At 36.1% G+C, this 24,266-nt stretch overlaps 1 protein-coding gene across 5 annotated transcripts in view; it reads right to left on the bottom strand.

Annotated features, from left to right (window-relative positions):
• The window catches only part of BTBD10 (BTB domain containing 10), a 60,580-nt gene that overhangs the window by 14,741 nt on the left and 21,573 nt on the right, over positions 1-24,266 (bottom strand). For 2 of the 5 annotated variants that reach the window (XM_070428289.1, XM_070428290.1), the window contains 4 exons: positions 10,174-10,370; positions 7,817-8,102; positions 3,609-3,711; positions 1,390-1,510 (listed from right to left, as the gene is read on the bottom strand). In XM_070428289.1, the coding sequence (XP_070284390.1) occupies positions 1,390-1,510; positions 3,609-3,711; positions 7,817-8,102; positions 10,174-10,370 (707 nt within the window). Of the gene's footprint in view, positions 1-1,389; positions 1,511-3,608; positions 3,712-7,816; positions 8,103-10,173; positions 10,371-23,507; positions 23,865-24,266 lie in introns of those variants that run through there. The other 3 variants (XM_070428288.1, XM_070428291.1, XM_070428286.1) reach the window with 2 other exon arrangements.

Here is a 24,266-nt window from a genome sequence, read left to right as displayed (position 1 = left end):
CTTTAAACTTTTAAATATTACTTACAGAGAAATGGACTGAGTTGGACCATCCACTGCTTTGTGACACCTACTGATATTTTTATGGACACTTTAAGGAATGTTTGGCAAAACTAAAACTGTACTTAGGGAGAGACTTAATAAGACTACTCATTTTCAGAGTTAGTTCATAACTAAGCATGAAGAAGGCTAGTTATATTTAAGTATACAGGTGGTGCCTTAAAATTTTTAAATAAAATTTCCTGTTCAGTTTCCAACACACCAATCTCTGAAAAGGTATAACACCACTCTGCCAAGCTAGGATTGAATTTAGATAATAAAGATAACCATTATGTCTGGGGCTAACATAAGGCTATAACCACATTTAGGAAACTTTAAAAATGGCCTCTATATTGCATATAAAATAAAATGTAAGAGCATTAGTTTGGATTAAAGACCTCCCATAATCTGGCCCACCTATTTATTCCTGTCTCCTTCTGGTCCTGATATAAAGTCTCTGCTCCAACTAGGTTATTTCCAAAGTACATATTTTGCATCTTTATTCCAAAAATCCCAGCTCTCAGAATGACCTCCCTACTCTACTCTTTCTAAATCTTTCCTATTCATTCTTTACTACCTGTATCCTCTGGACTCATCCCTAAACCCTCTAGCCCACAATAACCACTCCTTCTTCTGAACTTCTCCAACCACTTAATATCAAGTCAACATTGGACGATTCTCATATACTATTTTGACTTTTCTGTACATAATCAATCATCTTTTCTTCTTAGGCATGGCATAACGGTGAAATGGTGGGGGCTGATATTCTCTTCTTATGAGAAATAGGATTCCAAAGTTCTGGACCTTGCTATATCAAAGAAATAGAATTCCAAAGTTCTGGACCTTGCTCTGAGACTATGTTTGAAGTTCTTGAACCCTTAACCCTTTGCATAACTGAGGACTAGGTATTCAATCTAAGATCTTTAATGACAGATACTGGTTTTGAGAATTAGTGGCTTAGAATATTATCTTACAGGCTAAGTACAAAAAATTTCTAAAATACTGGTTGATGTGATCTGAGGAATTAAGCCAAACACCACACTTGACCCAAGCCAGGGCTCCCAAGCTGGTAGTTAAAAGACTAGCAACAAATTATAGAGGAAAACAGTCAATGAGGCTATCTGGAAGAGTCTATCAAAAAAATAAATTATTAAAAGTTGAAAACAGTTTTGGAAAATTGCACATGGAGCTTATAAACACCTCTGTAGATTTCCATAAATAATCTTTATGGTATTAGAATGCTTTACAATTCAGTTAAATATTTGAAGTCTAGGTAAATAGCACTATTTCAGCCTTTTCATTCCAATATAATATAACTCCACAAACTAGTCACACACAAAAGAGCATACTTACTGAGATCTCTACATTTAATAGTACTATATTCAAAAGAGATACAAAGATAGTCACATGCTTCTCTCAGTTCAGGAATAGATATGCCATCAGGACAACGAATTACTCCTGTTTTATAGTAATCCTAAAAAAAAAAAAAGGCAAGAATGAATAAAACATTTGTAAAACATTTGGAGCATGAGGTAGCCAAAACTTATTAAGGCCCAATTGCTTCACTGACTCACCCAGTCATAAAATTATTTAATAGCAGGTAAGATAAAAATCTAAATCTCCCCATTATTTACATATCTCTCGACTCTACCATGCTAAATCATATGTATTTCCCCCCAATGAGTTATTTTTTTATATAACTACCACATATTTTTAAGTTGTTTTTTAAGAACCTGCATTTATTTATTTATTTATTTATTTATTTATTTATTTATTTAAATCCTCACCTGAGGATATTTTTCCATTGATTTTTAGGAAGAGTAGAAGAGAGAGGGAAAGACAGAGAGAAACACTGATGTGAGAGAAACACATTGATTGGTTGCTTCCTGCACACACCCCGACCAGGGCCCGCACAGGGGAGGACCCTGCAACCAAGGTATATGCCCTTGACCAGAATCAAACCCAGAACTTTTGGTCCGCAGACTGACTCTATCCACTGAGTCAAACCGGCTAAGGCATAAGTGTTTTTTAAAGTAAGAAAGTTGAATAACGTATTTTAAGTTACCTTAATTACCTAGAGCAAGCATGTCAAACTCTCGGCCAACAGGCCACATGCCTCGTTTAAACCTGCTGGCAGCGAGTTTGACATGCTTGAAGAGAATTGAGCAAAATTTAAAGTTTTTAGTAAAGAACTTCAAAGTCATATCCAACTATTAAAATATGTAAAATAGAATGCACAATTAGATATTATTCTTCCACATACTAATCCTTTGTATTTCCCATATTACTATAATCAATCAATAGTAATTATTTCAACTCTACTTAAAATGTTATTAGGGGCTGGCCCCAGCATTACAAATAAGTTACTTCATAGCTAAATTATGAAAATATTCCTTACTTGTCAACTCCTTGGGGGTCAAATGGAAGTACTGGCAGCTGAAAAAGCATTTCTCCCCCCATCCCCCCCGCCCCCCCCCCCCCCCCCCACCAAATTAAGATCTGCCTCTAGGTTCTTGAGGTTCAGAGCCACAGTAACACAATTTCTAAAGCCGCTGCATCAATGGAAACAAGATATTTTCTGGTTTCCACAGCTGTTTCTCCAAGTACTAACAATTCGATCAAGATCAATGCGGTTGGCCCTGAACAACATCGGACTTAGGGGTACCAACCCACTGTGCATTTGAAAACTCATGTATAACTTTTGACTCCCCCAAAACGTAATTAACAATAGCCTACTATTGACTGGAAGCCATACCAATAACAAAGAGTCAATTAACACATATTTTGTATGTTGTGTGTATTATATACTTTAGTCTTACAATAATGTAAGCTAAAGAAAATTATTAAAATTATAAGGAGAAAATGCTTCTAGTTATTTATTGAAAAACATTTGCATATAAGTGGAACCAAACCTGTATTATTCGAGGGTCAACTATTACTTTTCCTGTCTTGTATCTCAAGAGATCCTCCCTCCTCTTTTTTCCCAAAACTATTTGAGGAAACAGTATTTTCAGACTGTGGCATAAACTGTCACACATATAACCAAATTTTTATCACTGATTTGAAATTACAAGTAGAGAAATTACAAATATTCCTCAAAAATAAAAGGTTAAAACTTCAAAATAAAAATAAAGGTTTAAAACAAAGATGCTAACAAATTCATTTTAGAGAATAATTTTAAATTTTATAAATGTCCATACTGCTTATGTGCAATAAAATATTAGAATTCAAGTAGCCACATTAATTCTTAGGTACCAAAAAATTGACTTATTTTATTTAAGAGAATTAAGGAGAGAGGAATATATGTTAACATTAAACCCTTTTGAATGAAGTGCCTATGCAGACCCAAGAGATGAATCATCCGCTATCCTATCTTCCCAAAGGTCATAAAATTCATTTAATTAAATATTATTTTTATGTACTAACATAAAGACAAATTAAATGTTATTTAAAAAACAATATCCTACATACCTCCATAAAGATATCCAAATCAAACTCTGATTTCAAGTACTTACCAAGAAGGGGTCATATGAATATGATTAAGTCAAAACACATAAGCAACAAAAATTTACCAGAATAGCTCGAAATACAGTAGAGCCAATTCCTTCTGCCACCTCATATTCTCCCTTCTCATTAGGACGTGTAAAATTATGTTCTCTGCCAGATCCGAACATCCTATAATAGCAAGTAATTAAGAAATCTATCATTAGGACACTTTCTTCAAAAGGGAAAATTGATTTCATGCACAAAACTAAAAAGGAATTGTAATTTAAGTATTAAATTATATCATTAAATTAGTTCAAGAATTTTTATCAGAAATTTATCCTGACAAACGTATTTAACAAAGGAATATTTAAAGTATTTTCTTTATATATATATATATATATTTCATTGATTTTTACAGAGAGAAAGGGAGAGGAATAGGGAGTTAGAAACATCGATGAGAGAGAAACATCGATCAGCTGCCTCCTGCACACTCCCCACTGGGGATGTGCCCGCAACCAAGGTACATGCCCTTGACCAGAATCAAACCTGGGACCCTTGAGTCCGCAGGCCGACGCTCTATCTGCTGAGCCAAACTGGTTAGGGCTTAAAGTATTTTCTTTATGATGGGAGGAAACAGTAGTGTACAGGGGTGGGTAAAAGTAGATTTACGTTTGTGAATACGTGAAACAGAGTTTATTCTTGTATTATTATTTATTAATTAGTTTATTTATATTATAAATGTAAACTTACTTTTACCCACCCCTGTAGATTCCCTGTAAGCAAACAATATCAATTGATAAATTCAAAAGCTAAAGAAATTTCCAGTTCCTTCTCATCAGAGGGGGGAAAAAAATCAATTAATTGAGGGGAAAGGTCATTTTATACTAATCTTATCAGGAAGGAAAAAAGAAAAAGGGAAACCATGCTGTTTATGCCTTTTCCTTAAACCTGCCATCTTCCTTGCAAAGTTAATACTATATGCAGCACATACAGTCATCTAAACTAGGAAAAAGCAAGATAGTATAAGCAGGTTAGCTGTTTTACTTTTCATAATCTTAACTACAACTGTAAAAAAAACTTGCTCAAAATTCTTACACTTGTTTCCTAGAATTGAAAAATAAGTAATCAAATGCTGGAGTAGAGAGGAATGAAGAAGAGGAGAATAAAAAGTTTAAAATGAGTAAAAAGCTATTATTATTTTTTTGTTGTTGTTAATCCTCAACCAAGGATATTTTTCCATTGATTTTTAGAGAGAGTGAAAAGGAGGGAAAGAGACGAGAGAGAAACATCAATGTGAGAGAGACACATGGACTGGTCACCTCCCACACGAGCCCCGAACGGGGCTGGGGATCAAGCCTGCAATTGAGGTACAAGCTCTTCTTGACTGGAATCAAACTCGCGACCCTTCAGTCCACAGGCCAATGCTCTACCCACTGGGCAGGGCTTAATATTAACTTATAGCCGAAACCGGTTTGGCTCAGTGGATAGAGCGTCGGCCTGCGGACTGAAAGGTCCCAGGTTCGATTCCGGTTAAGGGCATGTACTTGGGTTGCGGGCACATCCCCGGTGGGAGATGTGCAGGAGGCAGCTGATCGGTGTTTCTTTCTCATCGATGTTTCTCTCTCCCTCCCTCCCTTCCTCTCTGAAAAAAAAAAAAAAAATCAATAAAATATATTTAAAAAAAAAAATATTAACTTATAAGTAAGAAAAATACAAATGGACTTATTTTTTTCAGGTCATGTTATTGGCCTTTAACAGTAACCATTTAGAAAAGAGGCAATTTGAAAAATAGGTCTTTAGAAAAAATAATTTTAATGTCTAAGAAATCTTTTTAATTGTGATTAAAGAAAGTAAAGCCTCCTCCAAAAACATCTAGTCCACAGATTTCCAGATTTGAGCATTTCATGGATAACAAAATTTCAGAACAAATTTGGGGGGCTGCCAAAGTTTTGCCTATGTTTTGTTTTCATAAATAAGGGCATTATGTACCATCTGCTATCACTATCCTATATAATAAAAGACAAAAAGGGTAATTGACCGTACTTTCGCTATGCTTCCCATTGGCTAATCAGGGAGATATGCAAATTAACTGCCAAGAAAGATGGCGGTTAATTTGCATATGTAGGCACCAAGCAATGGAGCGAAGCTGGCTGGCCCCAGGCAGGAGCAGTGAGCGAAGGCTGGCGTGGCAAGCAAAGAGCAAAGAGGGAAGCCCGCTGCGCTGGCCTCTGCCATGTCCTCAGGGCCTGCGCGTGGCGAGCAGCCAGGGGCTTAGCTCCTCGCTGCTCGCCGCGCCAGCCTCCACCATGCCCCCGGGGCCCGCGTGCAACAAGCGAGGAGCTAAGCCCCTCTCGAAGAGCGATGGCCTGGGTTCCGGGCGCCGGAGGAAAACTGGTGCCAGCAGCCAGGGGAAGGGGCCCCCGAGGGGCCCCAGACTGCGAGAGGGCACAGGCTGGGCTGAGGGACCCACCCAAGTGCACAAATTTTTGTGCACGGGGCCTCTAGTCTTTTCATAAAAGACTGGACATTCTAACAAGAAAAAAATAGGAGGATATAATCTCTGAATAAATGATAGCCTTTAAATTGTATTTAACTACATGAAAAAAAAGGAGACCCTCTGAACCTGGTACCACCATTACTAAAGTAGATATGGCTGATCTAAGTACTCTACTCAACACTTTCCCAATGTAAATGGTTTCCCCTTTTGTTATAACACATAAACCTATAAAGAATAAAGCTTTTTTTATTTGAATTTCCAAAAGAATGCAACTGCTTTTTAATAGTTCCCATGAATATTAATTTTCATCCCCAAAGATATGCTTTGTTCAATTCATATGAAAAGAAACTTCACTGATGTAAAAAGGACAGTCTTTCAGAAATCAAATGTCATGCCTTTCTCTAATACATGAACTTTTTTAAAAGGAGAAAATTATACTTTTCAGGTCAATAATGGACACACACAGAAATATCTTTTTTTTTTTTAAGAAAACAGCTTAATAACTGAGGCAAAATATCAAATATCTACTTTTTAACTGTTTCTTTAAAGTGCAGGTAAAAAATAAAGTATTAATAGTGTCAAGTCATCCTCCTAATAGCATCAAATAATCTCCCCCATGCTACTAAAAAATATATAAAAGCCACCCTAGCTGGTCTGGCTCAGGGACAGAGCATCAGACTGCAGACGAAAGGGTCCTGGGTTCGATTCCAGGGACACATGCCCAGGTTGCGGGCTCAATCCCCAATAGGAGGCGTGCAGGAGGCAGCTGATCAATCTTTCTCTACTAGCAGATGCAAAGCAAATGTTAAAAGTAAATATATATCTACTCAAAATGTGTAGTGTCATATGCTGGCATTTATTCTATATTGAGACACTGACAAATCACACACACATACACACACACAAAAGTATGCACATATCCCAAATATTCATATGCAACCTAAAAAAATTTTTTTTACCTTGTGTAAACTTCTACTTCATATACATGCCCCTTCATTTTATATTTTGTAAACGGGTTTTATTTGTCCAGCCAGGTGTCTCAGTGGTTGAGCATCGACCTATGAACTAGGAGGTCACAGTTCGATTCCCAGCACATGCCCAGGTTGCGGGCTCAATCCCCAGTGGGGAGCATGCAGGAGGCAGCCGATCAATGATTCTCTCTCATCATTGATGTTTCTATCTCTCTCCCTCTCCCTTCCTCTCTGAAATCAATTTTAAAAAAAGGTGGGGCATTCCTTTTTTTAAGTGTCGATATCAAACTGACAAATGCTGACTTTTCAGCTAACCAAACTGTTGGGTTTTTTTCTCTTTCAACAAGACTGATAGCCGGTTTGGCTCAGTGGATAGAGCGTCAGCCTACAGAATGAAGGGTCCTGGGTTCGATTCTAGTCAAGAGCACATATCTCGGTTGCAGGCTCGATCCCCAGCCCTGGTCAGGGTGCCTGTGGGAGGCAACCAACCAATGTGTCTTTCTCACATCAATGTTTCTCTCTGTCTCTCTCCCCCTCCCTTCTACCTTCTCTAAAAAAAATCAATGGGAAGGGGAAAAAAAATCAATGGAAAAATATCCTCAGGTGAGGATTAACAAAAAACAAAACAAAACAAAACAAAACTGGCTCTACCACTTTCTGGCTCTATTAACCTGAGCAAGGTATTTAACCTTCAAAAGCTCAGTTCTTGCATCTGTAAAATAGGAACACTACATCCCAACAGAGAGTTATTGTAAACTTAAATGGAAAAAACAAATGTGAAAGTGCTTTAAAATTCATTAACACAAACAACTACAATAATACAAACCTGCCCAACATTGTATTTGGCTGTGCAGTAAAAATGGATGGGTCTACAACAAATCTAGTATTGTCCACAATTAGTGTCACTCGTTCTGATGTTCTTATATTCCGTGCGCCTTCTTTTGCATTTTCATACACAAACACCATCTCCCCAGATGTCTTACAGCTACCATCTGAACTTGACTGACTACTATTTCTGCTGCTGTTCCCAGCACTGCTACTGGAACCATTTGGAGATGTTTTTTGAGGACGAGGACTGCCTGGACGAGAGGAACTGTGATCTTTTTCTCGTTCTGAAATAAAGATGTTAAACAAAGTCATGCAAATTTTCTTTTAAAAAATTCAAGATCCATATATCTTTTAAAATTATTGATTTAGAAAAGTTGTTTTAAATCACAGCATTTCTGCTTTTTTATCTGAAATAACATTTCCACAGAACACCAAAATACTAATTTATTTCCCAGGATTAAAAACATCAAAATATTTTCTAAAATAATTAATTTTTGTAGAATTCTAAAAAGATGTAGACCTTACTAATGTTGACCTAGACTACTCTACTATGTTACTACTCTACTTAACAATATATAAAAACCCAAGGAGCAGAATCACAAGTCAAATAAGTAAGCACTGAAAGTTAGTAAAAAATTAGTAAGAATACCAATTTTAAACTCTCCCAAATACTAAAAGTATTTATACTTTTGAATCTCGCTGTGTTAATAAAGGCATTTCAAAACCAGTTATTTATCTCACAAAAGGAAGGTCTGAGAGAAGAAAAAAATTTCAATAAGGATAGCAAGAAGTATTTATTTTTTCAAATGACTTTTAATGTCTACCAAATTAAGTGGCTTTAATAGCTGATGATATATTGCTTTCTTTTCATTTTCACTTTTGTTGAATAAAGCACTGCTACAAATTTTATAGGACCAAATAATTACTATTTATAATTTTAATAGGTAGGTTCCAATATTCTGAAGAGGAGAAATTAAGACTGAGATTTTATAATTAAGTTTCCTTTACAGGCTAGATCACAGTTTAAAGGTGACCTAAAAATGTACCTCCATCCCCTCAGTTTCATCAGCTTTTGCCAAATTCCTCTATGACTCAGGCTACTTAGAACACTCTGTACAGCTTTACTGATTATATAATTAGATGTGCAGTATCTCCAGAGATACTCTGACAGCTCCATTCTATTGCCTGTTTCCACAATGCTGGTAGCATCCCAAAAGCAGAATTTGTTAAAGTTAATAAAATAATTGTATCATTCTATTATCTTCTCATATGCTGAACTTTGCATATAACAAACTAAATCTCTTACTTTTTTTTTTTTTTAACTAACAGTACTAGTTTGACTTTAAGGACCTACTTAGATATTGATAACTTCTACACATACTTTGACCCTCATAGAAATGATTTTACTTTATAACAATCAGAAACTACCTCATATAGTAAATCAAGGTATTAAATTTGTCCCTTCCCAGGGGAAAATGAAAATCAGCAAGTTCACATTGCTTACATACCTCTGCTTCAGACTAGTGTTTTACAGTCACACATATTTACCTGGGGTAATAGCATTCATTTGTAAGCAGGGGTGGGGAACGCCCAGCCCAAGGGCCATATCATTTGGTCTGGCCCTGCCAAAGCAACCGCAGGCGGGACTCAAAGTTCAATAAATCTATGGGCTTTTTTCATGGCAACATAATTTTTAGGTTGATAATTTTGTATGGCCTACAAATGATCTTATAAATAACCAAATGGCCCCTGACAGACAAAAGGTTCCCCACCCCTGATTTATAGCAATGGATAGGAAGAGAAAGACCTGAGCTAGCTGCCAAGAAAGCAAAACATTTCACTTTCTCTTTCATCTTCTATTTTTATTATTAAATGTACTGTCAAAAATCAAAATAAATTACTCTATTGGGTATTCTACCTTTCAATTCCTTTTATCCATGATAATTAGCCAAGAGTCCCTATCAATAATGACTATTACTGATAATTTTATTGACATTTATAGTAAATTTGTTATTACAGTAATATACGAACTACTTTAAAATAAATCACTGCTATGTATCTCATAAGATAAAAACCAACTTGAAAAAATTTGAAATCTAGATATCACAATTACAAAGACTTTTCAAGTTATTTCTTTTATAAGTCTGTCCCAGATTCTTTAAAAAATTCTTTTTTGTTTCATTTAATAAGGTTTTTTTCACAGCAAGAATCAAGCTAAACTAAACTAAAAGCAACTAAATAAAAGTAACAAGTTAATTTTACTTTGAAGTATTAGACACAATTCATTATCCTTACTACTTAAAAAGGTAAATGCATGCTTAAAAATTGTTAGGAAGGTTTAGTTCATTTACATACCAACATGGTGCTGTCGTGTTGGAGAAGTAACATTTCTAATACAAGGAGTGAGCTGAGACTCTGTTCTTTCATGAGATGAATCTCGTGATCTGTCACTTGACCGTCGTCTATCTCTTGATCTCTCATGTCCCCCACTAGCACCATGTAGACTCATTTTGGTGTGGTCGACAACTCCTTTAGCAACACGTGAGGGAGTACTGATAAGTTACAAAATAAAATTAACCATAAAAGTAGAACATGAGATACAAACACTTTAAAAAAATAAATTAACATAAAACAGTATCTTAAAGGGCAAGAATCAAATGCAACTTTACAACCCCTGAAATAAGCCTAATTTATCTCGAACTTCTAGGTTTTATAAAATCTGGAGCACTTTATCTTTAAAGATCACATAATCCAACTGATTTTTTAGGATAAGAAAACTAAAGCCCAGAAAGGTTAATTTATTTTTTAGTAAGTAGTAGTAGTAGTAGTAGTAGTAGCAGCAGCAGCAGCAGCAGCAGCAGCAACCACCCAAATCACCTAAATATTGCTCAAATGTTCTTTTCATTTTATTTTTTTAATTTTAATTATGTTTTTCTATATTTTTTACTAGAGGCCCAGTGCACGAATTTGTGCATGGGTGGAATCAAGCCGGCCCGCCCTGATGGGGGCCCATCAGGCGGAGGGAGGGGCAGCAGGCCATTGGCCAGCCAGCCCTGCCCCCAATTGGGGTGTTGGGGGCAGAACCAGGGCCAGGCCGGCCAGGGGTGGGCCAACTGAGTGTCAACCTATGAACCAGGAGGTCATGGTTCGATTCTAGTGAGGGCACATACCCAGGTTGCAGGCTTGATCCCCAGTGGCGGTGTGCAAGAGGCAGCCAATCGATGATTCTCTCTCATCATTGATGTTTCTATCTCTCTCCCTCTCCTTTCCTCTCTGAAAATCAATAAAAATATCTTTTTTTAAAATTGCCATGAAAGACTAATTATGTCCTATTCTATTTAATTAAATAATTTTAGATCAGTAAAGTACTCTAAGGGTAAAAATAATTAATGTGTGCAATATAAAATGAGGATGAGCACATTCAGAGGAGATATTTCTGCTTCATGTTGCATTTAAAAGACTTTGAGATATATGAATTAAGGGCAGGTAAGGAGATGAAAAGTACATCAGCCTCAAAATCTGCTTCCAGCCAACACAAAGTAACAAGGATTGTGGTTCTTCATCTAGTGAGGTGACCTAAACCCTCATTCCTGAAGCATCAGGGCAATTAGTAGTGCTACCTAGATTGGGTTTTACAGTTTTCCACTGACCTTAATTATAGGGCATGGTAATACTAGGAAATGCCCTAAGGGATTTTCTGTATTATTCCACATCTCATTGTGGAGTAGTAGCCCAATTTTCCTTTGTTAGCACAGTATCTCCCTTCATTGCCTAGAAATTCAGAGGAATGAGAATCCCAAAGTAGCCAGCAGGGTAGCAGTATTAACTTCCAGCTCAATGGAGTCTTTGTGTTGTTTCCTGATAGAAACATTCCTACTGCTGCAATCAAGACCTCTAGGCCAGCCCAGTGTGGCTCAGTGATTGAGCTTCAACCTATGAACCAGGAGTTCACGGTTCGATTCCCAGTCAGGGCATCAAACCCAGTGTGGGGTGTACAGGAGGCGGTTGATCAATGATTCTCATCATTGATGTTTCTCTCTCTCTCTCTCTCTCTCTCTCTCTCTCTCTCTTCCTTCTCTCTCTCTCTCTCTCTCTCTCTCTCTCTCTCTCTCTCCCTTCCTCTCTGAAATCAATAAAAATATATTAAAAACAAAAAAGAAAAACAAAGCCCAAAGTGAGTAGAAGGAAAAAATAATACAGACCAAAGTGAAAACCAATTAAACAGTTTATAAAACAGTAGAAAAGATCAATGAGACGAGCAGCTGGTTCTTTGGACACATAAAAAAACTAATAAACCTTTAGCCAGACTCATCAAGAAAAAAAGAGAGCTCATATAAATAAAATCAGAAATAAAAGAGAACTGACAACAGACACCACAAATACAAAGATTACAAAAAATACTACAAACAATTATATGCCCCCCAAAATTGGACAACCTTGAAGAAATGGAAAAATTCCTAAAAACATACAAGTTCTCAAGATTGAACCAGGAAGAAACAAAAAATCTGAAAGGACTGAAAACTAATAAAATTGAATCAGTAATCAAAAAACTCCCAACAAACAAAAGTCCTGGACCAGATGGCTTCAGGAGTGAATTTCATCAAACAGTCAAAGAAAAATTAATACCTATCCTTCTCAAACTATTCTAAAAAACTAAAAAGGAGGGAAGACTCCCAAGCTCATTTTAGGAGGCCAGATTTAGGAAGACGGATATCAAAATTAGATAAAGACACTACAAAAACAGAAAATGACAGGCCAATATTCCTGATGAAATAGATGCAAAAATCCTCAATGAAACTGAATTCAGCAATACATTAAAAAGATCATTCCCAATGATCAAGTAAGATTTATTCCTGGGATGTAAGGTTGGTTCAATATCCACAAAACAATTAACAAATAAACAAAACGAAGAATAAAAATTCTGTTATTTCAATATATGTAGAAAAGGCATTTGGAAAAAGCCCAAATCAATTTATGATTAAAACACTCAGCAAAGTGGGGATAGAGGAAACATACCTCAACATAATCAAGCTATAGATGGCAAACACCATACTCAAGGGTTAACACCATACTCAAGGGTGAACAGTAAAAACTTTTCCCTTAAGATCAAGAACAAGACAAAGATGTTGACTTTCGCTACTTTTATTTAACATAATATTGGAAGTCCTAGCCACAATAATAAGAAATAAAAGGCATCCAAATTGAAAAGGAAAAAGTAAACTGTCATTATTTGCAACTGAAATGACACTATATAGAGAAAGACACCTTAAAGATTCCATACAAAAAAACTATTTGAACTGATAAGTGAATTCTGTAAAGTACCAGGATGCAAAATTAATATTGATAAGCAGTTGCATTTTTATACACCAATAACTATCAAAAAGAGAAATTAAGAAAACAATTTCATTTAGAATTACATCAAAGAGTCTAGGAATAAATTTAACCAAAAAGGTAAAGGATCTATACCCATAAAACTGTACAACATTGAAGAAAGAAAATAAAAACGATATATAATAAATGGAAATATATACCATACTCATGGACAGGAAGAATTAATATAATTAAACTGTCCATAGCAGCGGTCACCAACCTTTCAGACCTCACAAACCACCATTCGTCCATGGACCACTGGTTGCCAACCGCTGGTCTATAGTACCCGAAGCAGTCTACAGATTTAATGAAACCCCTATAAAAATGCCAATGGCATCTTTCACAGAAGGGGAACTAATAATCCTAAAATTTATATGGAAACACAAAAGACTCCAAATAGCCACAGCAATCTTAAGAAAGAAGAAGAAATTTGGAGGCTTCATGCTATCTAATATCAAACTTTACTACAAGGCTACAGTAATCAAAACAGCATGGTATTAGCATAAAAACAGACATATAGATCAATGAAACAGAATAGAGAGCCCAGAAGTAAACCCACGCCTATACTGTCAATTAACCTATGACAAAGGAGGCAAGAATGAGGTAAAAACAGTCTCTTCAATAAATGGTGTTGGGAAAACTAGACAGATAAATGCGGAGGAGGAGAAGGAGGAGGAGGAGGAGGGAGGGAGGGAGGGAGGGAGGGAGGGAGGGAGGGAGGGAGGAGGAGGAAGAGGAGGAGGAGACAACGACGACACTTTCTTACACCATATAATAAAATAAACACAAAAAAGAGTTAAAAATTAAATGCAAGCTCTGAAACCATAAAACTCATAGAAGAAAATATGAAGAGTAAACTCTATGACATCACTCTTAGCAATTTTTTTTTTTTTTTTTTTTGCTCTCTCTCCTTGGGCAAGGAAAACGAAAAATAAACAAATGAGACTACATCAAGCTAAAATGTTTTTGCACAGTGAAGAAAACCATAAAAAAACCCAAAAAGACAGCCTACTGAATGGAAGGAAGATATTTACCAATGATACATTCCAAAAGGGGTTAATATCCAAAATATAAAAGGAATTTATACAACTTAACACCAAAAAACAACAACAATATGATTAAAAAGTGGGCACTGGACCTGAATAGACATTTCTCCAAAGAGGACATACAGATGGCCAATAGACATGTAAAAAGATGCCTAACCACTAAAAATCAGGGAAATGAAAATTAAAACCACAATGAGATATCACCTGACACCTGTCATAACGGCTATCATCAATAAATCAACAGACTAGTGTTGGCGAGAATGTGGTGAAAAGGGAATCTTCATGAACTGTTGGTTTGACTGTAAATTGATGCAGCCACTATGGAAAGCAGTATGGAGGCTCCTCAAAAACTTAAAAATAAAACTACCATATGACCTAGAAACTCCACTTCTGGGTATTTATCTAAAGAAATTGAAAACACTATCCCTCTCCCTTCCTCTCTGTAAAAAATCAATAAAATATATTTTTTTAAAACAGATTGAAAAAGACAATAAAATGAAAAGATATTCTGTGTTCATGGATTGGAACAATCAACATAGTTAAAATGGCCATATTACCCAAAGCAATATATAGATTTAATATAATCCCCATCAAAATCCCAAAGTCATTTTTAAAAGGAACAGAACCAAAAATCATCCGATTTGTAAAGAACCACAAAAGACCCCAAATGACCAAAATAATCCTGAGAAAAAGGAATGAAGCTGGAGGTATCACACTACCTGACTTCAAATTATACTACAGAGCCACAATAATCAAAACAGCATGGTATTGGCAGAAAAACAGACACACAGACCAACAGAACAGAATTAAAAGTCCAAAAATAAACCCACATGTATCTGGGCAAATAATTTTTTATAAAGGAGCCAAAAACACACAATAGAGAAAAGAAAACTTCTTCAATAAATGGTGCTGGGAAAATCGGAAAGCTACATGCAAAAGAATGAAACTAGATTATAGTTTGTCCCCATATACAAAAAATTCATCCAAAATGGATCAAAGACCTAAATATACTAGTAAGATCTGAAATAATAAATTACATAGAAGAAAACATAGGTACTAAAATTATGGATCTTGGTCTTGGAAAACATTTTATGAATTTGACCCCAAAGGCAAGGGAAGTAAAGGCAAAAATAAATAAATGGAACTTTAGCAAACTAAAAAGCTTCTAAAAGCACAGCCAAGCCGAAACTGGTTTGGCTCAGTGGATAGAGCGTCGGCCTGCGGACTGGGAGGTCCCGGGTTCGATTCCGGTCAAGGTCATGTACCTGGGTTGTGGGCACATCCCCGGTGGGGGATGTGCAGGAGGCAGCTGATCGATGTTTCTCTCTCATCGATGTTTCTAACTCTCTCTATCTCTCTCCCTTCCTCTCTGTGAAAAATCAATAAAATATATTTTAAAAAAATAAATTAAAAAAATAAATAAATAAAAGCACAGCCAAAAAAACCATCAATAGAACAAAAAGGTAACCAATTGAATGGGAGATGATATCTATAACCAATATCTCTGACAAGGGATTATTATCCAAAATGTATAAAAAACTTATGCAACGTTTATGCAACATAATACCAAACAAACAATCCAATTTAAAATATGGGCAGAAAACCTGAACACACCCAAGAAGACATGCAAACAGCCAACAGATATATGAAAAGATGCACAACCAGAGACTCAGGGAAGCATTGGTGAGGAAGAAACGGGGTGACTGTGCTTTTCAAAGCATTGGGACATCAGTCACCAGGGGACCTGGGTTCACCAACTTGCTGGCTGTGTGACCGTGGGGTATTCCGATTCAGTGGGTCTGGCGTGGCCTCGGAGACTGCATTTCTAACAAATTCCCGGGTGATGTGGCTGCTGCTGGCCCGGGGACCACACTGGAGTAGAGAGGTCCTAAGTTGTCCCGCTGGACAGTGGCCCATCTCGGATCTGAACCCACAGTCACGCAGTGAAATAAAATGTGGGGCCAACATTTGATTTCAAGAGGGTCCCAACACAGAGCAGGTGGCCCTGACACTCTTGTTCCTGCCTTTCCCAGCAGGAACTCAGTGTCCCATGTGCCAACACTACATTCTACAGCCATCATGACGGTAAAAAGGGCATGCATGCGAGGACAGGGGAGGGAGGACTACTTCTATCAGAGGGTAGAAGGAGGACTGTGTAGAGGAGGTGGTTTGAGAAGGGCCTTCAAGGTTGGGTAGGAGTTTGCCAGAAATGGAAGGGAAAGGGCATCTCAGGTCCTGGGCAAGACCACAGAAAAAAGGAAAAAAAAAAATTAGGGAAATGCAAATCAAAACTACAATGAGATACCACCTCACACCTGTCAGAATGTTACCTGAAGACAGGTAATAACAAGTGTTGGAGAGGTTGTGGAGAAAAAGGAACCCTCATTCACTGCTGATGGGAATGTAAACTGGTACAGCCATTATGGAAAACAGTATAGCAGTTCCTCAAAAAATTAAGAATAGAGTATCATATGACCTAGCAATCTCTCTTTTGGCTATCTACCAGAAAAGTTCTAAAACATTTATTCGCAAAGAGCATTACCATGGCAGCCAAGACAACCAAAGTGTACTTCAATAGAGGACTGGATAAAGAAAATGTGGTTCATATGTACTACTAGAGGCCCAGTGCACAAATTCGTGCATGGGTGGAGTCCCTTGGCCTGGCCAGCGATAGGTGTCCGGCTGGCCAGGGGAGGGGCCGCAGGATGTTGGCAGACTGGGGGAGGAGTCGTGGAAGGTTGACTGTGGAAGCACACTGACCACCAGCAGGCAGCTCCTGTGTTGAGCGTCTGCCCCCTGGTGGTCAGTGCACATCATAGCGATTGGTCAACCGATCATACCGGTCGTTCCAGTTGTTCAGTCGTAATGGTCACTTAGGCTTTTATTTATATAGATGGAATACTACTCAGTCATAAGAAAGAAATACTGCCATTTGTGAAAACATGGATGGACCTCAAAAATATTATGCTAAGTGATATAAGTCAGTCAGAAAAAGCTAAGAATCATATGATTTCACTTATATGTGGGATATAAACTGAAACAAATAGACACAGACAACAGTGTGGTGGTTACAAGAGGGAAGAGGGTGGGAGAGTAGCAAAGGATAAAGGGGGCCAAATATATGGCTACAAAAGATTATTTGACTTTGGATGGTGGGCACACAGGCGATATACAGATCACATACAATAGAAATGTACACTTACAACCTATATGATTCTATTAACCAATGTAACCCCAATAAATTTAATTTAAAATAAATAAAAAGAAAAAAAGAAAGTGCAACATGTTAAGAATGAGATGTTTCTTAAACATCCATGTACAGATACCAAATAGGGAGTTAAATACAAAAGTCTAAAGTTCAGGGGAAAGGTTCAGGGTAGAGATAAAAATTGGGGAGTTGGAAATCACTTAACATTCTCAAGCAACTCTTCACCATAAAAAAAAAATAAAGTATTTCTAAAAAACAGCTAACCACTATTAATAATTGTGGAGATTTAAATTAATGGTCAGACATATATCTTGTATCTCCTGATCAGTCAATCAAACCTCAAATATTTACTAAATGATACTTTGTGCCAGTTACTCCTTTGGTGTTGCTCATGATTGAGAATAATATAATGTAAACACAATCAAGTACTTTAATGGTGCTTTTAAAAATTATAATTACTTTTTTTTTAAAATATATTTTATTGATTTTTTACAGAGAGGAAGGTAGAGAGAGAGAGAGTTAGAAACATCGATGAGAGAGAAACATCGATCAGCTGCCTCCTGCACATCTCCCACTGGGGATGTGCCCGCAACCAAGGTACATGCCCTTGACCGGAATTGAACCTGGGACCCTTCAGTCCGCAGGCCGATGCTCTATCCACTGAGCCAAACCGGTTTCGGCTATAATTACTTTTTAAAACCTTATGGGACATCTTTTCTACTTACTACTAAAGGGGGAAAGAAAATAAAACCAATTTTAAAAAGATATGAGGTATAAATAAAAGATTTAGTTTTAGAAATATTTGTCAAATGATTGTAAATACTTTGACAAATTAGTTTCACAAAACAAGTTTTTAGACAGAATTACAGCAATCCCACAATCACTTATACTTCCAATGGCCTTTTGAAAATACAAACTGATTTGTTCCACTAAATTCCCTCTATGTCTCATACTAAAAAATTTTTTTAAAAATATATTTTATTGATTTTCCACAGAGAGGAAGGGAGAGAGAGAGAGAGTTAGAAACATCGATGACAGAGAAACATCGATCAGCTGCCTCCTGCACACCTCCTACTGGGGATGTGCCCACAACCCAGGTACATGCCCTTGACCGGAATCGAACCTGGGACCCTTCAGTCCGCAGGCCGACGCTCTATCCACTGAGCCAAACCGGTTTCGGCTCATACTAAAATTTAAAGCATTGTAAAGGAATTAAAATTAAAAATCTAAGCTAGAATACTATGCTCCTGTAAAAACAAGAAGTCACTCTTACCATTTGCAATAACATGGATGGACGTAGAGCATTATGCTAAGCAAAATAAGCCAGTCGGAGAAAGATAAATATCACATGAGCTCACTCATTTGTGGAATATAATGAACATAAACTGATGAACAAAAATAGATCCAGAGACACAGAAGCATCAAAAAGACCGTCCAGCCTCAGAGGGAAGCCAGGGGAGGGGGGGGAGTAAGAGAGCAATCAAACGACTTGAATGCCTGCATATAAGCATAACCCACGGACACAGACAGTGAGGGAGAGGAGGCATGTGCTAGGGGGGGTGGTAGTGGCTGGGGAGAGGTCGGTGGGGGAGAAAGAAGACACATGTAATACTTTAAACAATAAAGAATTTTTAAAAATCTAAGCTATACTTCAATTAGATTAATAAAATTAAAGGATGAGAGAATATGCATCAGAGCCCCTTTGATGTTGGTTATTCAATATGCCTAACTATTCTCAGAAATACCCAGAAACACAGAATCTAAGTTTAGAAAATTTAGTCCAAACACCAACCTAATTTCTGAATCTCATCTACAAAGTCCCCATGAATTGGCTTACCTATTGCTGTTAATGACAAGGAAGGGTAACTTGTATTTTTCTTCTTACAATTTAGTTCTATCTTTGGAAAGCTCTGACTCTTAGGCAGTTTTTTCTTAACATTAAAGCTTAATTCAATTTTTTTTTTTTTTACCTGACCCCAGTTCGGGGTTTAGGCCCAGTTGATTCTTTGTTGTATGAAGGGAACTGTCCTGTGGATTGTAGGATGTAGGATATTTAGTAGCTTGCTGGGCTCCACCCACAGGATGCTAGTACTCCATTGCTCAGTTGTACATCCAAAAACTATCTTCAAACATTGCCAAGTGCCTAATGAGGGGCAAAATCACCCCTCTAGCTGAGAACCACTGCCCTAGTTCTATCTAATTGGGCCAAGTAACCAAGTAACAACCCCTAACGTTTGAGCATTTGGTACATGCCAGGCACAATATGGAGCACTTTGTATATATTTTCACTTAATCACCAAAACCATCCCAATTTTATAGTTGAGAAAATGGAAGCTTAGAGGCTAAGCAACTTGCCTAAATTAAGCTAATTAAGTGGCAGGTCTGAGATAGGACCTAAGGAATTCATTTTGGAGCTCGTGCTTTAACCCCAAATTTGATTTAAACCAAATCTAATTCTTTACAAATCTAAAGATAGCTCTTATTGTGAAATTCCTTAATATCTGCCAAAACTGCCCCCAAAACCTCTAACTCCTCAATTTTTTAAAAGCTGACAAAGCTTCCAATGTCTTCACACCCTTCCCGTTGAATATACACAGAACTAAAGACAACATACTTTGGTGTACTGTAGAATGGTTCTTGTCTTCTTTTCCCATTAATTATGATGAGGCTTTTGGGGGCGTAAGGTGGGGAGAAGATGGAATGATGGCAGCCATAGTGTACTTCTGTTTTACATCATTTACTACCAAAAACCACCCTCAGGTCTTTTCAATACGTGATGGTGTAAAGCCATGCTAACTTAACGAATATTAGTGCTTTTCAGGCCTTCTGAGTACTCCTAAAAAGTTCATTTAAATTTATTCCAACAATCCAAATTCAGAGATCATTTTGGATAGTTTAGTTATTATTTACTGTCCTTTTTTTATTGTCACCTATAAATCTGATAACTTGCTACAGATGAGCAGAAGACAAAGGAAAGAACAAAGCCACTTTCCACATCAATAACCTTTGGTAGCATCATTCAAAATAAAAATTGTTGATTAATTAACACAATCAACTAGTGCAGTGATGGTGAACCTTTTGAGCTCACCGTGTCAGCATTTTGAAAAACCCTAACTTAACTCTGGTGCTGTGTCACATATAGAAATTTTTTGATATTTGCAACCATAGTAAAACAAAGACATATTTTTGATATTTATTTTATATATTTAAATGCCATTTAACAAAGAAAAATCAACCAAAAAAATTAGTTCGCGTGTCGTAGGTTCGCCATCACTGAACTAGTATCTAACTCAATTTTCCTTCATCTTGCACCCAAGAATATTAAAAAAATGACTATACAAAAAACTAAACTTAAGTCCAAATACATTACATTGCTACTAGTCTACCAACTGCATGAGAGAAAAATCAAAGTTGCTCTGACAATCTATTTTTAGCAAACCCATTCTGGTTCATTTTTTCCCCGGTTCATTTTTAACCAGTTTTCTTCAAGTCATAAACTATCCTTCCAATTTCTTCTCCTAAAATCATCTACTTTTTTCAAAATTAAGCCTAGAATCAGCACTTCTCATATGCCCCTAAAGCAGCGGTTCTCAACCTGTGGGTCGCGACCCCTTTGGGGGTCGAACGACACTTTCACAGGGGTCGCCTAAGACCATCGGAAAACACATATATAATTAAATATTGTTTTTGTGATTAATCACTACACTTTAATTATGTTCAATTTGTAACAATGAAATTGGGGGTCACCACAACATGAGGAACTGTATTAAAGGGTCGCGGCATTAGGAAGGTTGAGAACCACTGCCCTAAAACCTTTTAAGACCACAAATAATACCAATAATTTAAAGATTTTGCAAGCAGTCTCTTTTATAAGATGTTTCAACTTGCCCAGAAAACAACTCATTTAAACAGATGCAAAGATTATTTCTCCATACCCATGTTAGTTTTATGTCCTTCTTAGCAATGTTCACTTTGTTATTATTATTACTGGTGGTGGTGGTGTACTCTTCGTAAATGGGCAATGTTGTTTTTTTTCTTTCCTTAATGCCAAACACTATTATTATACTTTCCTTGATTACCTTTTTAAATGTGACATAGAAACCCCTTTGGCTGGTATTAGCATATTTTTTTAAGTCTCAGCTCATTTTCCTGATTTTTAATAAAAAGGTTTATTTTCTATACTAGATATTTGCTTTGTTTTTAAAATAGCATGCATATCTTTGAAGAGTTAATTGTGTAATAACACTAAGGTTCTTTTTCCATCCGAAAAATATCAAAAGTACCTTTTTACTTAACTTGATAAAATATTCTTCCTTTTTGGAGAAATTTATACTATAGAATCATGTTAATCTTTCCTCTGATCAAGAATCAGAAAAACTCAGATTGGTGGGGAAATGCTATAAAATATACGTAAGAAAACATTATATGAGGCTCTTTAGAATTATGCTATAGAAGACTGTTTCACAATAGGGATGTTCATGATTTAAGTTTTTGGTTGTTGTTTTTTTAAAGCTATAGGTCAGTGATGGCGAACCTTTTGAGCTCGGCGTTTTGAAAAACCCTAACTTAACTTTGGTGCCGTGTCACATATAGAAATTTTTTGATATTTGCAACCATAGTAAAACAAAGACTTATATTTTTGATATTTATTTTATATATTTAAATTCCATTTAACAAAGAAAAATCAACCAAAAAAATGAGTTCGCATGTCACCTCTGACACGCATGTGATAGGTTCGCCATCACTGCTATAGGTTAAGGTATGGATTATATAATAGTACATACAGTAATATCCCAAAATCATTAAGTGCATATGTGTGATTTTATATTTGTAAAAATACACAGAAAAATAAGGTTATATGCAAAAATATTTAAAGTATTTTCCTATGATCATAATAAATTATTTTGTTCCATGTGCTTTTCTGTACTTATCAAATTTATATAATAAGCATGTATCATTTTTACAACACCAGCATTATTATTTTAAAGGAATCAGCAAAATCAGAGGAAAATACTCTATAAAGTATAAAAAAAAGTCTAGCTTGAGATTTCTGATTTTATAACTCTATTACTAAAACAAGCTTAGAAAATCATTTCTAGACACCAAGCCACCAAAAAAAGCCAATACTAGATAATACTAGTTAGTCTAACTATATAAATAAATCATAATAACCATCAAAATGACTATTCAAATTTCTAGAAATTAAGTGGTGAAATCACAAGAACTTTCTGACATTTCAAGGAAAGGATATAGTTATGAACTGTTTAATATTTAAGTACATTAAGAATAAAATAATTTTAAAATGTCTATCCCCCAATATCCCTACAAAATGAAGATTCAAAACAAGGGTAATGAAGATTAAAAAACCACCCACTCAAAATGTTTTCAATTGTGCTAAAATTTCCTAATAAAGTAAGCAATGTCACCTGTTAATATTTAAAATCTCACAGCAAGAACAATTATCTTTATTTAAAATACTGTCTGCTTGAAGGTCAATTTGCAGTAATCAAAAAACTTATCTGATTACTTTCTCTCATGGCAGTATCTAGATCATCTATTCAAAGACTATGTCCTATAAACTAAAAAAGAAAAAGTCATTTTAACCAATTAAATACATTTGGTTCTGTAAACACTACTACAGATAAGTGGTTCAACTAATCCTAATTCATCCAAAAACAAAAATACACTCACCTTCTTCTTTGGGAAATTATTTCAATTACTCTATTTCTCTATATAAAACAACTTCAAATATATCAAAAATATTATTTCAAAATTAGTCTTTCCTTAGATTTTTTGATATTCATAAACAGTATCAAGCATAATGCATTCTCAAATTACATGAAGATTCTACTAAGACTTTAAAATAAAAAACAAAATATCAAACCCATAAGAACACACACATTTATTTTAAATAACTTGCCATTAAACTGACCATCAAAACATATGATCTTTTCCATCCAGAAATGCAAATGAGCACAATAAACAAAGGCCAAACACCTCTCACTCATATACATACATGTATAGAATTATAACCCAGCAATATCATGTAATAAATGAATACACACCTTACTTTAGCATATGCCAGGGTAGACACACAAAAACAAGAAAAATATTTTGAAATCAGAGTATAAAAGGACTCTGCTTTTTCAAACAATGCAGCACTGAAAGCCAGGTCAGCATCCTTGGGCATTACTAGGAAACTTTAGCACATCTGATATTTCCATCATCTTCGATTCCTCTGAATAATCAGAAAATTTCACAGTCTCCCCCTACCTCACCTGTCCACAGACTTCCTTTGGCTTTCTTCCCTCTACTGTATAGTAATGCTATTGTGGTTATTTAGGCTTTAAATGTTCAGAGATACAACCCCCTCTCTATATTCAGTTCATTTTCTCTCAGACACTGACTCAGCCGCGGATTGTGCAGCACTGACGTTTCTAACCAAACAGCATCCTGTGAGCTGTGATCATCCCATTTCCCCATCTCTGTGCAGTGATTGGCTATTGTAATTGATAGACAGGCTGAAGAAAACTCAGGAGATGAAAGCTTAGTGATATGTAGATGTGTTGCCAAATGCCATCTGTAAAGCTAATTCTAGCTCTGCCAGCTTGCCAGGTTTTAGAAAATTAGGATGCAGCTTTCTTTTTTCCCTTTCAATATTTTACTGTATACCCACTCTGGAGAGTAAAGTTTATCCTTAAAACCAAAGAAAAAATATTATTTATACTTTAAGAATCCACTCAAGAACTACTGTAAAACAAGGAAACTTTTCCATTTCTAAACTGCTGTTGGTACTGCAGAGTGACTTAAAAAGGAAAATGGAA

Source organism: Myotis yumanensis, unplaced genomic scaffold, assembly GCF_028538775.1.
Source record: "Myotis yumanensis isolate MYYU_CA2020_CCGP unplaced genomic scaffold, mMyoYum1.0.hap1 SCAF_10, whole genome shotgun sequence".
In the NCBI taxonomy this organism is placed as follows: domain Eukaryota; kingdom Metazoa; phylum Chordata; class Mammalia; order Chiroptera; family Vespertilionidae; genus Myotis; species Myotis yumanensis.
The sequence above is the reverse complement of the archived record's forward strand: the minus strand, read 5'-3'. Positions and strand labels throughout refer to the sequence as shown.